Source organism: Heptranchias perlo, chromosome 10 (genome assembly GCF_035084215.1).
Source record: "Heptranchias perlo isolate sHepPer1 chromosome 10, sHepPer1.hap1, whole genome shotgun sequence".
NCBI classification, from domain to species: Eukaryota; Metazoa; Chordata; class Chondrichthyes; order Hexanchiformes; family Hexanchidae; genus Heptranchias; species Heptranchias perlo.
Genome location: NC_090334.1, coordinates 41,442,938 through 41,459,433, shown reverse-complemented (window position 1 = coordinate 41,459,433; position 16,496 = coordinate 41,442,938). Strand labels below are relative to the sequence as shown.

General features: G+C 37.5%; 1 protein-coding gene across 2 annotated transcripts in view; it reads left to right on the top strand.

The window, feature by feature from the left end:
- Positions 1–16,496, top strand: part of daam1a (dishevelled associated activator of morphogenesis 1a) — a 178,348-nt gene that overhangs the window by 124,374 nt on the left and 37,478 nt on the right. Inside the window, exons 5-17 of one of the 2 annotated variants that reach the window (XM_067991524.1) lie at positions 1,951–2,045; positions 2,548–2,881; positions 4,237–4,347; positions 4,592–4,695; positions 4,779–4,845; positions 4,949–5,066; positions 5,538–5,676; positions 5,818–5,876; positions 6,515–6,702; positions 6,992–7,300; positions 7,673–7,780; positions 9,272–9,301; positions 11,128–11,234. In XM_067991524.1, coding sequence (XP_067847625.1) covers positions 1,951–2,045; positions 2,548–2,881; positions 4,237–4,347; positions 4,592–4,695; positions 4,779–4,845; positions 4,949–5,066; positions 5,538–5,676; positions 5,818–5,876; positions 6,515–6,702; positions 6,992–7,300; positions 7,673–7,780; positions 9,272–9,301; positions 11,128–11,234 — 1,769 coding nt within the window. The remainder of the gene's footprint in view (positions 1–1,950; positions 2,046–2,547; positions 2,882–4,236; positions 4,348–4,591; positions 4,696–4,778; positions 4,846–4,948; positions 5,067–5,537; positions 5,677–5,817; positions 5,877–6,514; positions 6,703–6,991; positions 7,301–7,672; positions 7,781–9,271; positions 9,302–11,127; positions 11,235–16,496) is intronic. The other variant, XM_067991525.1, reaches the window with a different exon arrangement.

Here is a 16,496-nt window from a genome sequence, read left to right as displayed (position 1 = left end):
GTACAAGAGATTATTAGCAAAAATAAAAGCGCATGGAATTGGAGATAATTGTGTGGCATGGGTTGGTAATTGATTTGGAGGCAAGGGACAGAGTAGAGATGGAGGAAATATTCTCCGATTGGCAGGACGTGACAAGCGGTGTTCCCCAGGGATCTGTACTGGGGCCTCAGCTTTTCATCAGTTTTATTCATAACTTGGATGAAGGAATAGAGTGTTGTATATTCAAGTTTGAAAATGACATTAAGAGGCACAATAAGCTGTGTAGATGGTAGTGGGAAATTACAAAGGAACATGGACAGACTAAGTGAGTGGGCAAAACTATAGCAAATGGAGTTCAATATGGGGAAATGTGAGGTAATCCACTTCGGATCCAAATATTTTCTTAATGGTGAGAGATTAGGAGCTGTGGAGGAGCAACGGGCTTTAGGTGTCCATGTAAACAAATCACTAAAAGCTGTTGCACAGGTACAAAAAGTAATCAAAAGCACTAATGGAATGTTGGCCTTTATTTCAAGGGTGAGGAAGTGGTGCTTCAGTTGTACAGAGCCTTGATTAGACCTCATCTGGAGTACTGCGCTCACTTTTGGGCACCAAACCTCGAAGGATATATTGATGTTGAAGGGGGTATAGCGCAGATTTACCAGAATGATGAGAACAGGTTGCGTAAATTTTGTTTGCATTCCCGCCTTAGGAGGTAGAGGTGTGATCTAATTGAGGTGTTTAAAATGATAAAGTGATAGAGTAGATACAGAGAAACTATTTCCTCTGGTGGGGAATCCAGAACAGTGGGGCACAATCTTAATTAAAGCCAGGCCATTTGGGAGTGAAATCCGGAAGCACTTTTTTACACAAAAGTTAGTGGAAATCTGGAACTTTCTGCCTCAAAAAACTGTGGTCAGTTGAAATATTCAAGCGTGAGATTGATGGAATTTTTTAGACAAGGGTATCAAGAGATATGGAACAATGGTGAGTAAATGGAATTGAGGTGCAGCCATGATCTAATTGAATAGCGGGACAGGCTCGAGTGGCTGAATAGCCTATTGTTCCTATCTTCCCATGAACAAATGCATTAGCACATTGGACGTACTTATGCTGCACTGAATATTTTCTTCTAGAATCACTAAACATGGATTTGACAGCCTCACATGCATTGCTATTTGTTGATGATGCTAATTGGCTTTTAAAAAAAATACTTTGCTCCTTCAAATATGAAGTTGCACTTGACCGAACATTGACGAAGATGACATTACTTTGGTTTGGTTTTCTCCCTTCTCTGCTTTCCTATACCTCCGTCAGCTCTCAAACTAAAGATGTTTGACATCAAAATGTGTTAATTAAATAACCAAATAATGTGATATTTTTTAAAAAATGGAACTCCTCCATCCCTGATATCAGTGTTTGTCTCAATCAAATGGTCATATTTCAACTCCCAGAGCTATTCATAAAGTCTGGCTACCACTAATTAGATTGAAATGGCTCCATTTAGGCCAAGTCATCTAGTGTAGCCCCTTAACATAAATGGGATGCTTGTGTTGTGTTGGAGAAAATCGGTGGTCTTTTCTGCAGTTCATATTTGTCAGTCATGGTGGCCCTGATGGTTGTCGAAAATTGTACCATAGACTCTTCTTACAGCTTCAATCCTAAAGAAGGTTCATTGACTGTGAAACTGGGGAGCTAATTCTATTCATAAAATGATCTAGCAAAACAATGTATAAACATGGTGTCAGAGGTATGCTAATTTCTGTCATTTTCACATACTGTAAGAAGAACATAAGGAATAGGAACAGGAGCAGGCCATATGGCCCCTCGAGCCTGCTGAGCCATTCAATAAGATCATGGCTGATGATCTACCTCAACTCCACTTTCCCACCCTATCCCCATATCCCTTGATTCCCTTAGTGTCCAAAACAAAATGAAGAATTAGTGAGATGAACTTTATTTTCTTTTTAGAGAAAATCACTCTTGGCTTTGGAAAAAGAAGATGAGGAAGAAAGGAATAAAACCATCGAGAGTTTGAAGACAGCACTAAGAACACAGCCAATGAGGCAAACTATCTTTGATCTTATATTTATGTGACTGTATATTAAAGAAAGCATTGAGTTTTAATTTTATGAATTAATTGCAATTAGTTTCTATTGCTTTCTCTTGTAATAGCTAAAATGCTTCTTTGAAGTTCTTAAATTGCCCTGTTCATTTTGCCTATTGGCAGATCACGTTCAATACAATGAAGTATAAAGTTTTTTAAAGATTACTTTTATTAGATAATTTGACTGAGATCAGTGAATAGCTATCATGAAGACTGAAAAGTACATTACACTGTTACCAATCTCCATTGAAACTCTCAAATGTCTTAAATTATCTTAAGATTGAGGTGATTTTTTTCCTCCCCAAAGCACTACATGAATAATTCCTATCATAGTGTGTAAATAGGTTTTTGCCACCCAGCTAGAAGGACATAAGGCTGCAAAGTGTTTTTCTTTAAGTTGTATAGGATCAACTGGATTATTTCATTTGCTCTTTTTCATTATGATGTTCTTCCATTGGCAGGTTTGTTACCAGATTCATTGACTTGGATGGGTTAACATGCATTCTAAATTTTCTGAAAAGTATGGACTACGAAACATCAGAATCGCGAATACATACCTCTCTAATAGGCTGTATTAAAGCACTAATGAACAACTCTCAGGGCAGGGCCCATGTTTTGGCTCATGTAGAGAGTATTAATGTAATAGCTCAAAGTCTTACAACAGAAAATATAAAGACCAAAGTAGCAGTCCTGGAAATTTTGGGTGCTGTGTGTTTGGTGCCAGGCGGTCACAAGAAGGTATTGGAGGCAATGCTGCACTACCAGAAATATGCAAGTGAAAGAACGCGTTTTCAGGTACAGTTTGTGAACTGCAAAAATGAAAATGTACAATTTTGTCAAATGGAATTAAAGAGATGCTAATACATGTAAAAGTCTTTTTCTTTCTAATACATTATTCTACTTGTGGTGCTTCCAGCAAGGCCCATCTAATGTTTAGCTTTCCTCTTAATTGCCATCTTTTATTACAGTTTGCCATTCTAAAATTCTTCTTTACCAACTTTCCTGGTCTGACCATTAAGCTTGCATTCAATAGATTGTTTAGTAGCTTTTCTAAAATTTAAATTCTGAGAAGTAATTTTAGACAATTGATTTGATGTTTTAAAAACTATTAAAGGTTCCAAATGTGAAGTACTTTCTATCTATTCTACTAATATCTCTCAGAACCACTAAGAAAAATGTCTTATTGGGGGAAAGTATAATTTGTAACTACACCATCAAAAAGGCCAGATGTTTTAGGTTGCATAGGAAACCTCATTTACATTCATCTGATATCAGCCATCGGCTCAGTCAGAACAAAGAGATCAAGTCCGTCTTCCTTTTTATCCTTGGTTACTGATCTAAAGCTGTCAGTTCTCTACCAAATACCAAGTACTGCTGGGTATGAGGCAGGGTCTGTTGCAGATCGGGAACAGTGTATGCCAAGAGAGAAAAAAAATGAAAATGGGGTGAACAGAAAGATATTGTCTTGACTCTTTTTTATATTGATGTGCAGTCAGCGGCAGGTGTGTAGTGCTCCCAACGACACCCAGTGATATATAGGAGACAAATTCTGTGCTTCTGGCATCAAAAATCTGACTTTTTCTGGATCCCAAGCAGAGGCAGCAGGAAGTGTAGGCTTCTCTCCTATTGCACCTCCAAAGGGCCTAATCAAGACTGGCCACACATTAGTACATGAAAAAGGAGAGAACAGCGCTTGTAATTCATGGGATTTAACTTGAGCACTGCTCTCCCAGGACACTAGCATTAACATTAAACATCATCTCTCTGATATTTGGTGCAATATTCAGATTATCCTGAAGAGTTATCACTGGTGCCATATTTTTAATTTTGTTGTTATGGCTTCAATGCATATTTTACAGTGACCTGTTTTTAGATCTCTAACGTAGTACAAAGAAAAGTAATGAAATCATAGTTTGGAGGAATGTTTTTGATGGAATATGTAAACCAAAATTTAGTCTTTTGAAAATTAAATTGTAATCCTTCAGGAACAATAGAATTTGCTTTTCAACTTGAGATGACCACACAAAGAACAAAAATGCTAGATACCTCAGTATTACAAACTAGAGATGGTTATGTATCTTTCAGTGTTTTATGTATCCCTGTGTTGCTTTCCTATTGAATTATCGTGTGATACCTTTTCTCCCCATTAGACACTAGTCAATGACCTGGACAGAAACACAGGAAGATACAAGGATGAAGTGAACCTCAAAACTGCCGTCATGTCTTTCATTAATGCTGTCCTAAGTCAAGGGTCAGGAGAGGTAGGAAATTCCATCTCAACTATTCGCGGGGGATGAAATTGGTCAATGCCAATGGGGTAAAATGGGCTGGTAGCAAATCAGTGCCAGTTGCATAGTGTAAAATGGGCTGCTGATTCGCTATCAGCCTGTTTTGCGCTTCTGGCGTTGTCCAATTTCACCCTCTTTATCTACAATGTAGATTTTTAAACCTTTAGACCTAGAGAAAGGAAAATCTGCTATAGCACTATTTGTTTTGTTTCAATAGGAAAGTCTTGATTTTAGAGTACATCTCCGATACGAATTTTTGATGTTAGGTATTCAACCCGTTATTGACAAATTACGTGAACATGAAAATGCAACTTTAGATAGGTAAGTGTACTTTATGCATTCAATTTTATTTACTGAGAATTTTCTGGTGCCACATTTTATACTAACTTTAAATGATTTGTTAGGCATTTGGATTTCTTTGAGATGCTTAGAAACGACGATGAAATGGAACTAGCTAAAAGATTTGATATGGTAAGTAGATGCGTTGCTGCTTATGTTTTGTGTCATTGCTGAATGTGGAAACCAATACAAAGTGTGTTCTGTCAACTCATGGCAAATGAACATTTTACCTCAGGTCCACATCGACACAAAAAGTGCCACCCAGGTGTTTGAACTGGTTCGGAAAAAAATCAGCTATACAGATGCATACCCGCACTTTATGTCAATTCTCCATCATTGTCTCCAAATGCCTTGTGAGTACTGTACAACATCCTTGTTTAGCAAAATGTTGCTTTTAATTTTCAGTTGAAGGGTGAGTAAAATGAAAGGAAATGTCAAACTTGATCTGAAATAATAATCAAATCATTTGATCAGTGTGACTTATCATCTGAAATATCTTTGAATTCTGGTTTAAAACAATTAGATGATATGGATTACTTTACACGTCAAACCTGCTTATATAAACAATTTAAAAATAACATACAACTGTGTTGATTTTATTACTGTAATGCTGTTACATAACCCTTTTACCAACTAATTGTAATTTTCAATAACACGCATCATTCTGGTTTATGTTGTGGATGTAGTTTTGAATAGTACTCTCTTACACTGTTTAAATTACTGATCTTACAATTTTCTTCACATATATCATTGAGTTTTAACTGGTTTGTTCATTCTGCTCTTAATTTCGTTCCACATTAATAGGTTCCTCTGATTTCTTTCAGATAAGCGAAGTGGAAACACTGTACAATATTGGCTACTGCTGGACCGAATACTGCAGCAGATAGTTTTACAGAATGATAAAGGGCATGATCCTGATGTTACTCCGCTGGAAAATTTTAATGTGAAGAATGTTGTTAGAATGTAAGTCTGTTTCCCCTACTGTTTGCTTTGTCTTCGAATTATAATATTAGATATTTTACTTTTGAAAAATATCCTAATCACATAATATACTAAACCATATCATTGTGTCTTTTTTTTGGAATTGATGTTCAAAATAAATAGGTTGGTTAATGAAAATGAAGTCAAACAATGGAAGGAGCAAGCAGAAAAAATGCGAAAAGGTGGGATCATTATTTTATGCATTTAAGAAATTTATAGCATTTTTAACTGATTTTGCTCTGATATTATGTGCACCGTATAGTAGTCTGAATAGCTATTCTTTAAAGGTAATTATACCCCACCTCCAAATTTGCTTCTGTCCACTCCTAAAGGTGCTGACTGCTACTTAATTTTCTGTGCCTTGGGCATTAGCACCCCTCCAATAGCTCATCAGAGTAGTGATCCTTCCTGTACGAACTTAGCCTGTGAACAGGACTAAACTCTTCCCCACAAAGGGCATCACAGCCAACCTGATGTCCACATTTATGTATCTTCCAGCAGGAGTCAGTGGATAGCAACCAGGAGCAGGAACCCTGGCTGACTTTTTTTTCTCCTCCCTTCAATAGCTCAAGAGTGCGGGGGATAAGTATAGCACCTTTAACAAATAGCATAAATTGAGATTAGCTAACTGCACAGAGCAGGGGATGAACCTGTGACATGCGTGGACATTTTTTTAATTGGGTGTATAGTTTTTTTAGGCTTGGCAAACAATGCCAAACATTATTTTGATAAAATCTAATTAACTGGAGTTATTGTTTGTAGGAGAGATTATGCTTTTTTTTTGCTGATCAGAAATCACATAAGATCTCTCTGTTTACAGAGCACAATGAGCTACAGCAAAAGCTGGAGAAAAAAGAGAGGGAGTGTGAAGCTAAGACACAGGAAAAAGAGGAGATGATGCAAACACTGAATAAAATGAAAGAAAAACTGGAAAAAGAATCTCAGGAGCACAAAGTTGCCAAGAAACAGGCAACCGATCTTATGGCCCAGATCCAGGATCTAAGCAATGTAAGTTCCTAAGTGTAGATAAACAGGTTTTACCGCTTCCTCCTAAATATGTAATAAAGGTGCCATGTTTGGTGCTTTCTTTACAATATTTCAATTAATTGCAATACACAATTGAAAAACCATATACATTTATTTTGATCATATTGATAAGATATTGAGACCATAAAGATATTGGTACAGTCTGTTTTGCTTGCGACAGTTTTCAGATAACTTATCTGGTATTGATCATGTTAAAACATAGGTAGCTCATTGCCTAATGCTTTCTTTACAATTTTGTTTCAATTTTTAGAGAGCAAGGTATTCTGGAGTTCCTGGCGGCCCACTTCCACCACCTGGCGCCCCCGGTGGTCCAATACCTTCGCCTGCACTTCCTTCAGTAGGCATTCTCCCTCCTCCGCCACCGCTTGGTGGATTGCTGCCACCCCCACCCCCGCCCCCACCCCCACCCCCAGGCGGACCCCCTCCACCTCCAGGTCTGCCTCTTTTGGGTGGTGCACTACCTCCTCCTGGAGCCCCTTTAGGTCCAGGACTCAAGAAGAAAAATATTCCACAACCAGGAAATCCTTTAAAATCCTTTAACTGGTCCAAGTTACCAGAGGTGAGTGATGCATAGATAATGTTATAAGTGACAGTAAGATACCATTTTGATTTGAATAATCTTGTGTCTAAAAAGAAATTTAAGTTATAATATTTTTATCTGCATTGACTGTTGAAATTACTTCAATTTTACTGAATTGATTTTGTAATTACAATTTCTAGTAATCCATCCTCCATTTTTAAGTAAGCCTTACAGTAGGCTATTATGTGCATGATCCGTATGCTGCAGCAAATTACAAATATGTTGGGTTATAAGAAACTGCATTTAATTCATTTGAGGTCTGATTTTTTTTTTATGACTGTTTGCACAATGCTAATCTGCATTTTGAACTGGTTATCTAAGTTGACAGTAAAATTTTTGCTTTGATTATAGAATAAACTTGCGGAAACAGTCTGGGTAGAAATTGATGATTTGAAGGTTTTCAAAGTACTTGACTTGGAAGACATAGAGAAGACATTCTCTGCTTACCAAAGGCAACAGGTAATCTAAATGAAGTTCCTGTTTCAACAGATGTGGAACAAACTTAGGCATAAAAACATGTGTTGATCAGATCAATTGTTGTGTTAGAAAGCAATTAATGATTAAATACATACTCATATTGTAAGGCTAGTAGAAGACTCTACAATGAATTGTATCTCAGCAACAGATTGGATTACTGTACATGAAATACATAGAATTTATATGTTTTAGCGACGGAACAATGCATTTCCTTTGAAATCAATAATTAGCAGTCATGGTAACATCTTCATTGTGGTGATAGATACACTAGTTATCCAGCATGCTTCCAATAGTTCTGCAGTATTCAGAGTAATGTGGTAGCATCTAATATCACCATTGTGATATAAAATTTGCTTGGAGAACTCAAATCAGTGAGACAGTCAGCAGATCAATATGCAACTTATTCTTGAGATATTGCAACTATTTCCACCGCAGCACAGAAGGCTGAGAGGAGGTTCAATGAAGGTTTTAAAAAATTACAAGGTTTTTGATTGGGTGAACGTGGAAAGACTATATTCCTCTGAATGGTGAGTGATTGATGAGGAGTAGTTAATTGAAGATCCTCACTGAGAGTGAAGAGAGAGGGGTTAGGGGAAATGTCTTTATGCTCAGAGTTGTTAGTGTGGAGAATAGTTGAGGCAGAGACCGTTGCATCTTTTAAGGGCAAAATGAACGACCATCGAAGCAGAGACATCTACAAGGCTATTCAGAGAGCAGCAGGGCAATGGGATTAGTTTTGGATTGCTCTAGCAAAGAACCAACATACAACCAATGGGCCATATGACCTCCTTTTGTACTGGACACTCTGGTTCTATTCATTTTGAATTTCAAGCGCATTGTTTTCTTTTGCTTAAGATTTTAAAAGCATTCTGTGTGAATCACCTATAAGCATTATAAAATGTACCAATATTGAAGAAAGGTTGATACGGCTTTTTAAAATTGACTGTGATTTGCATGCCATAGCTTGTTGCATTACTGCTTGATTACGCAACACATTTAGACACTCTAACCCTTTCAGCAACATGGACATGTTTACAAGCTCCAATAAAACGTTGCCATAATAGCATTAGTTTGCACAGTATTGGAGTGTTGCAAGTTTTAACCTTTTTCCTAGGATCATTGAAATTTCATATCTATTTTGACATTGTGAGCAGACTATATTTGGAATGTGCAGTTTGATAACTTCAAGAATAACGTTAATATCAAGGTTCTAATAAAACTTGCACTCATCCTTAACTTTTACCATACCTGAGCTTCCTTGTTATGGTGAAAGGGTTAACTTTTACAGATGGCATTCTTGCTTGATACTCGTACATCTGCAGTCACATTTTGTTTTGAAAATTCTTTACCTACATTATTGTGCTGTGTTTGTTATTTTATTTTCCATTTTACAACAATCGCTGAACTGCAGTTTTTTATTGCTATTAACTGTTGCTACCTGTTATCCTCCTTTTGCCTTTGGCCTGCATTCAGGACTTCTTTCTGAGCAATCATTCCAAGCAGGTAAGCATGTGCTTTTAATAAAGTGGAAGGAGTCTACTTGTAGTATAAATCGCAGCATGAGGTTTATAGTGGTGAAATGCACATTGAAGTTAGTTTTGGTAATGATCGCATGTCAGTAGTTTTGTTGAGTATGTTCAGCTGCACATTTATATCATAATTGAACCCACTGAAAACGTTGCAAAGGTGTAAATGATACTGAAAAACTTATTAACAAAATGCAGATGATCATTGTTGTTAATACTGCAGCCTGATTTTAGAATAATTTGAAAATACTTTCAGCTATGACCAAGGTGGAAGAGGAAATAGAATGTTGTGCAGATTCACTTTATTTTATTAAAACGTTATTAGAGACAATGAAGCTGCCAGTATTTGTTTAATTAGGTATGAATCTTGTAACATTATTCATTTAGTAGTACTGGCACTCCTCGCGATCCATAATAGTATTAGCGATATCTGCGCAAAGTTGAAAGAAAAAACTGGGTTAATTTCAGTACTAGTTAATAAATGATAGCGAACTCAAAGTGCCTTTTATCTAAATTTTAAGGATCTTAAATGTAATGTTCCATATTTTCAGTTCATGATCAGTTTATTGGTTGTGCAGGACTTTTATTTACTGAAGTAGAGATGTAATTATTTTAAATAATGAATGCATGATTTCCAACTGCATTGGGATCTTTTATATGGGATATGTTGCCCTGTGCAGAAAGGCTACATTTAACCACATATACAGATTTCCTATTATTGTAAAGGAATTTGGACATGAGAAAAGCTTATATACAAGGGGGGGGGGGGGGGGGTTTGCATGCATCAAAGATCCATACATGTGGATTCTACTGCATTTACATACGCATTGGCCATTCTTTATGCCTGAGCCTAGACAGTGCTGCTTAACTATATGAAGCACCTTCATGAATGTTATCCCTGTCCTCACCCAGTGCCCACACTTGCACACTTTCCAGCAGGGGTCAGTGGACAGTGATCAGGAGTGTGAATCCAAACTGATATTTCCCCCCCCCCACACTAAGGATTTGAAGCCAATTGTTCCAGTTGAAAGTTGCTAACTTGACATAGATTGGGGATCGAAACCAAGACCTTTATGGTCTACATTGTTGAGTTTCACATTGGGTAGTTCATTTACCAACACAGACATTGCGTGACCCTCTAAATACTTAAGGAATATTTCACCAAATTCTACACACTTAATCCATTGGCTTGTGTTTTATATTAATACTGACAGTAACAACTTTGTTTGTCGCCCATGTGCCGTCCATAAGTGGTCAAACCGAGGGAAAATGATCTGACACTTGTTTTAGTTTTTCAGTTAGAATTTTGTGATGTTTATCCCTGACACCCTAACTAAGATTTTAGCCCCAGACTGGGGAAAACTTAATTAGTTGTGCAAGAGGTTGAATGCTTTGGAGGTAGTATTCTTTTGCTGTACGTTTCTACTACTGTGGTGCATTATTCCTGAGTAGTGACATATCTGGTGCAAGGCTTTGGTCTGGAGTAGGTAATCAAAGATCTTACAGGCCAGCTCACCAGGGTCACCTTTACTTCAATGAGAATGCATTGGTTTGTGAGACCATCTTTATGGCCTGAAAAATAAATCCACATCCAGAGCTGATCATATTTGGAAATATCTTTAACTATGTATATTTACCTTTTAAACCTCAAACTTTATTGATCTATCCAAACTTGGTCCTCAAATTTATTTACGAACATGCTATGAAGGTGGTCCCAGAAGTACAGCTTTACCTAGGTATCTAAATATTTGGGTGGTAGATGCAATTTATTTATTGTTTGCTTGTAACTTTTTTGGACCACAGAAAGAGACAGAAGCCAATGAAGACACATTAAATTCCACCAAGAAAGTCAAAGAATTGTCAGTAATAGATGGGAGAAGAGCCCAGAATTGCAATATTCTTCTGTCCAGGTAATTGTTTTATAATACATTACAAGGAAACTTGAAACACAGTTTATAAAGTTTATTTTCTGGCTTTCACTTTTCATTATTATAAATCCTTAAAAATATTATGATCTGTTCCTGTCACTCAATACTTAATTATTCAACACAGTAGACACACATGAAGAAACTGTGAAGTAAGTTACCAGCATACTATGGGCGCAATCATTGCCCACAATGTTTGGAAATGTCTTGGCCAACGTTTGTAGCTGTATCTAGAATGGGAGAGGCAACTTGTAGAGATGGCTTTTGAGTTAGTGTGAAAGTGTTTCTGCTTCTCTGCATTAACTCAGACACTTACTGTAAAAGCCAGCTGCACCAGCGCTGCTGCCTCTGCTGCTCCAGATTGTGACACTCTTATGCTTCAAAAGTACTTAATTGGCTATAAAATGCTTTGGGACATCCTAAATTGTGAAAGGCACAAATCTACTAAAGGCAAGTTCTTTCCTCATTTCTTTCTTTGCATGGGTTGTCCCCACTATAATTTCGTTGATGGTTGTGCCAATGTAGCAGACTGATACTCGTAGCCCATGAGCAATAGTCATGACTTGAATTGAGAATATTTTGTATTTCGCATCCTAACATGAAGATGTCTGACTCACTCATTAAGGTTTACTTTTTGTTTAAAGTGTGCGACTTATTTTCTCTCTCATGTGGAAGGGTGCCAGCTGAACTGTAATGGAGGATATCTGTCAATTTGTTTAGGTAGATTTATCATGAGGTGATGGAATAACTTTGCTGCTTCAAGTATTTTTTTTAGATGACGTGTCCTCCTTGGATAAATACTATTTGCAAAGTTATTGTGACTCTGATGTGTTTTGTCACGCTTCATTCAAATTCCACCTGGAATTTACTATACCACCAGGGCACATCGCTCAAGCAATATACTACATAGACATCTTATTGTCTCTGGGTCACTGCCCACTTTATAAAACACAGCCACCAAATATTCTAAAACTTCCACAAAAGTTTCTCACCAATGGAAACTGCAGCTTGGTGCCACAATGGCAATATAAATTGTTGACCTGTAAATAGGTTTAGCAACTAGCCTATTGAAAGGATGAATATTCACAGTAAGACCAAACAATTTACACCTGTCACTGGGTTAGACAATAGTGCTTATAATTTCCCAAATATTTCAGGGTTCAGTCTCCTGGGTCTGAATAACATGGTTTGACCAGAGAATGTGGCAGTGGTTGTACCCATTTCCCCACATTCCCTTTGGTTCAGTATTGGAACCTCAGACCTCCATCCATGGAACCAGGCCAAGGTACAAGATGATTTTTTTTGTTACTGGTGCAACTTGTAATCTATCATGCAAATGTCTGTTGATAGGCATCAGAAAGTCCTTTTTTCTATTTCCCATCCCCCAAACATTGATTCTCAAGACTCCACTAATAGATCTAAGCTTGTTGGATTCATGGCCACTCTGGTGGCATGACTGGTCTTGTGACTTGATCTAGATTTCTGGTTTACCAAAAGGCTATTATAACAACATCCCTTTACCATGGATTGCTGCTCTTTCTTCCAAAATATGGAAGATCTTTTGAAGCTTTTGGCATACCATTTCTTGATGGAAGAATGCTTGGGCTGTACTAAGGAAAGGAATGTGGCAGAAAGATACAGGGAAAATGGGAATGCTGTTTTCCATTATGTCAGGTATACGGTCCTGCGCTCTCACTCGTATGAGACGACACATCCTGAAGAATTATGAAGCTGGCTATCGATTGGATGTTAGATATTGTGGAGAAACACCTTACCCCTTTAAGGCAATCCATGACTTTCTTGCCCTGATGCATGCCCAGTCAAGCAAAGGACACAAATGATCTAACCAAATAATGATCAGGAGTATTTACTGCTACCCTCCTTTCTCCTCTTTAATTCTAGGACACCTGTAATTCATGTAAACTGATTTAAGAAGAGGGTTCTACATTTTAAAAAGTAACAATAGTTATCCAAACCAAGAGCATTTGAATGAGATACAATTATAGTCACTTTCAGAACATTGAACAACTTGACAAGGCAATAGGGAGAACCTTCCATCATGCTTTGCTGTCAAGAATTGCATGGAAGATACTCGAAGTTGGCTGCATTTCAATAAGTCAAAAGCTGGGTTTACTAATAGCTCAATAGATAAATATTCTGCATAGCGTGCAACTGAGCTTTATGTACCAAGGTCATCCGAAGTTCAATTCTTGGACTGTACTGAGTTAATTGAGCACCAGTTGGGTTGATGCACTTGGCCTCAGTGTCTTGGTACTAGGCATATGTGTAAAATTCACTCCTGATCATTGTTCAGTAACCTGCTGGAAAGCCCATGTGTTGACATCAACTGAGAACTGGAACTTTGTGATATATATGACTGGCTTCTTCCATTAAGATTTTACACCATTACAAGCCTCTAATGAAGTGCTTAAATTTATTTCCTTTGTAGTGTGTGTTGATTAAAATCTGATCAGGTTAAAACTTAAAAGACCTTTCCATTTTGTTTTAAAATAAAAATGATAAAATACTTGAGAATTATTAACTATATCACCAAGCTTAAGATTTTGTTTTGCTTCCATGCAGAAATATTTTAAAATGAAGTTGCAACTGCACCAGTGATAGATATATAGATAGGGTCTGGTACTATATGGAGAAACAGGTTTTGACATAGTATCATACTTAATGAGTTGTATTTTTTAATTATCAAATTCTATTAACATCTCCTCAGGAGGCTGTTGACAGTGAAATAGCAGACAGCTGTGGTTGATCTTGCCCTCCGGTGTCCAACAATTATAATCTCTATTAGCTAAGTGCTGGCATTCAGTTTTGTTTAAAAGAAAATTGATTGACCATTGTAAGTTACATGTTTCTAGTTCAATATCACTATTTATTCCTGAAACTGCATTTTTCACAATAAACAGGCTCAAAATATTTGAAGAGATAGAAAGTGGAGCAGGCTAATATCCAATGCATTCTTCGAATAAAACTTATTTCTGCTTTTTCATTGTGTTCACTGTACATTATTTGGTTATTTTCTGTTGATTGAGGTTTGTCTTCTTGCATTAGTGTGTTTTAGAAAAATGTCTTAAAACACTGCAGTCTTGATCATTTAGAATGTCATTAATGTGCTGCTCTGTTTGTTTTCCGTGATGTAATAGCTGTACTCTGAGTGCAGCCGTTTGAAGGTCATGATCACAAGCTGTGTCTATGTAGGCCAGATTGGTTACTCTATTCAATGTCTGCAGATGGTCTTTCATTTGCTGTTTGTTACAGCTTGTCACAAAGCTGAAAGTCAATTGCATTATCTTTTTCAAAGAGTGTCAATATTAAAAAGCATTTTGTAATGACCATTTAAATTTTGTTGTCCAGTAGTAAAGCAAACACATTTAATGGCTTGTTATAGTAATGTCAGTAAGACCTATTCGAGCATATTACCACAGGCTGGCACAGTGTTTTCTACTGGAGGAAAAAGTCTGACTTAAAGTCCAGTGGTACCAAGATGAATGTATTTATTCTTTTAAGAGTTTTGTTTATCTTTTTATTTCTGCCTAACCTTGTTTTAGTTGAGGTAGACTTAGTAACAGTTTTTCTTCTTCAGGTTTTTATATGCTTGTCTCCGCTAAACAATCTTTGCACTGCTGCATGGCTCTAGTTAGGGCATACATTTACTTGTATAAAATCATCAAATAGTCGTAGTTGCTGCTGCTATTTTACACTTGAAAATGAGAACTTAAAGGGGCTGGCAAATTTCACTGTTCTCCTGAAGCCAGCCAGCTCCCTCTGCCCTCCATTCCACCTGCTGCAGTTCCCTTTCATTGTTGCTGCACTAGTGAGATTGCAAGGGCAGCAGTTATATTTCAGCATTCTCAGCCACTGTGAAAGTAATCTGTTTCCTTCATTGGCGTTTGGGATGCTGTGATGGGCTGTTCCCCTCCCTCAGACCTCATGGTGTTTCCTGTTGCTGCAAGGACATTAAGAAGCAACAACATTGATGAGGAAGGGTTTAATGTCACTACTTTGTGGGAAATGAGGTGAAGAGATGCATGTCAGGTATAGGGTTGCCAACCTTCCAGGATTGTCCTGGAGTCTCCAGAAATTAAAGACTAATCTCCAGGACACCGCTCCGAGCAACCCAGGAGAAAAATCATTGGGGCAATAAAAAATTGTGTTTTTAAGAACATTTTCGTTTTAACACTTTTTTTGTTTACTAGTTATAAAAATATTGGATTGGAAAAAGAGGCTGTTTGACTGACGAAGAATCATCCAGTCGGGTAATGAAGAGGCTGTTCACTCTCCAATTGGCTGTGGAAAGGCTGGGCACTGTGAGGTTGGACATATTGGGCGACCAATGGCAAGAGTGTGGGGGATGAGGTGGTTGGAGGAAGGAGGTCATGTGATGAAACCCCCAGGAATATGTCCAACCAGAGTTGGCAATCCTAATCAGGTAGCTGGCACAAAGGGATGGTTTGAATGTTGTATTGGGTCAGAGTAAGTCAGATATTGGTGGTTTGGATCATAAAATATTTTAAGTGTAGTTAGTATTTAAGACCAGCTGACGATTTTTGTATCAGTACAACACAATGTTAACTGGGAGAGGGTAGTAGTTTATGACAGCAATTTACTATTAGTAGGGTGACCTAAAATGCGTCGATACTATTCGCCTCAATACTCCCATGTGGTAGCAAGTTGCAAATTCTAACCACTCGCTGGGCAAAGAAGTTTCTTCTGAATTCCTTATTGAATTTATTAGTGACTGTCTTATATTTATGACCCCTAGTTTTGGATTCCCCCAAAGGGAAACATCTTCTCTACATCGACCCTATCAAACCCCTCCATAATGTCACCCCTCAGCCTTTTCTTTTCTAAAAAGAGCCCCAGCCTGTTCAGTCTTTCCTGATAGTTATAACCTCTCAGTTCTGGTATCATCCTTGTAAATCTTTTTTGCACCTTCTCCAGTGCCTCTATATCCTTTTTGTAATATGGAGACTAGAACTATGCAAAGTACTCCCAAGTGTGGTCTATTGTAACCTATTTTAAATTAGTTTCCTGGTGTTTGGAAGGAACGATCTAGGAAGGGACAAGGATCCCTTAGATCTTGTTTGAAGATTAGACCAGGAACTACTTTTCTTTTTACCTTGAAAGGTGTTTTAAAAAATGCAGTGCTGTAAAAGCTGGACATCAGAGGGTAAATATTGCGAAGCAAGATTCTCGGCACTTTTCATCATCACAAAAGCGGGAGCAACACGA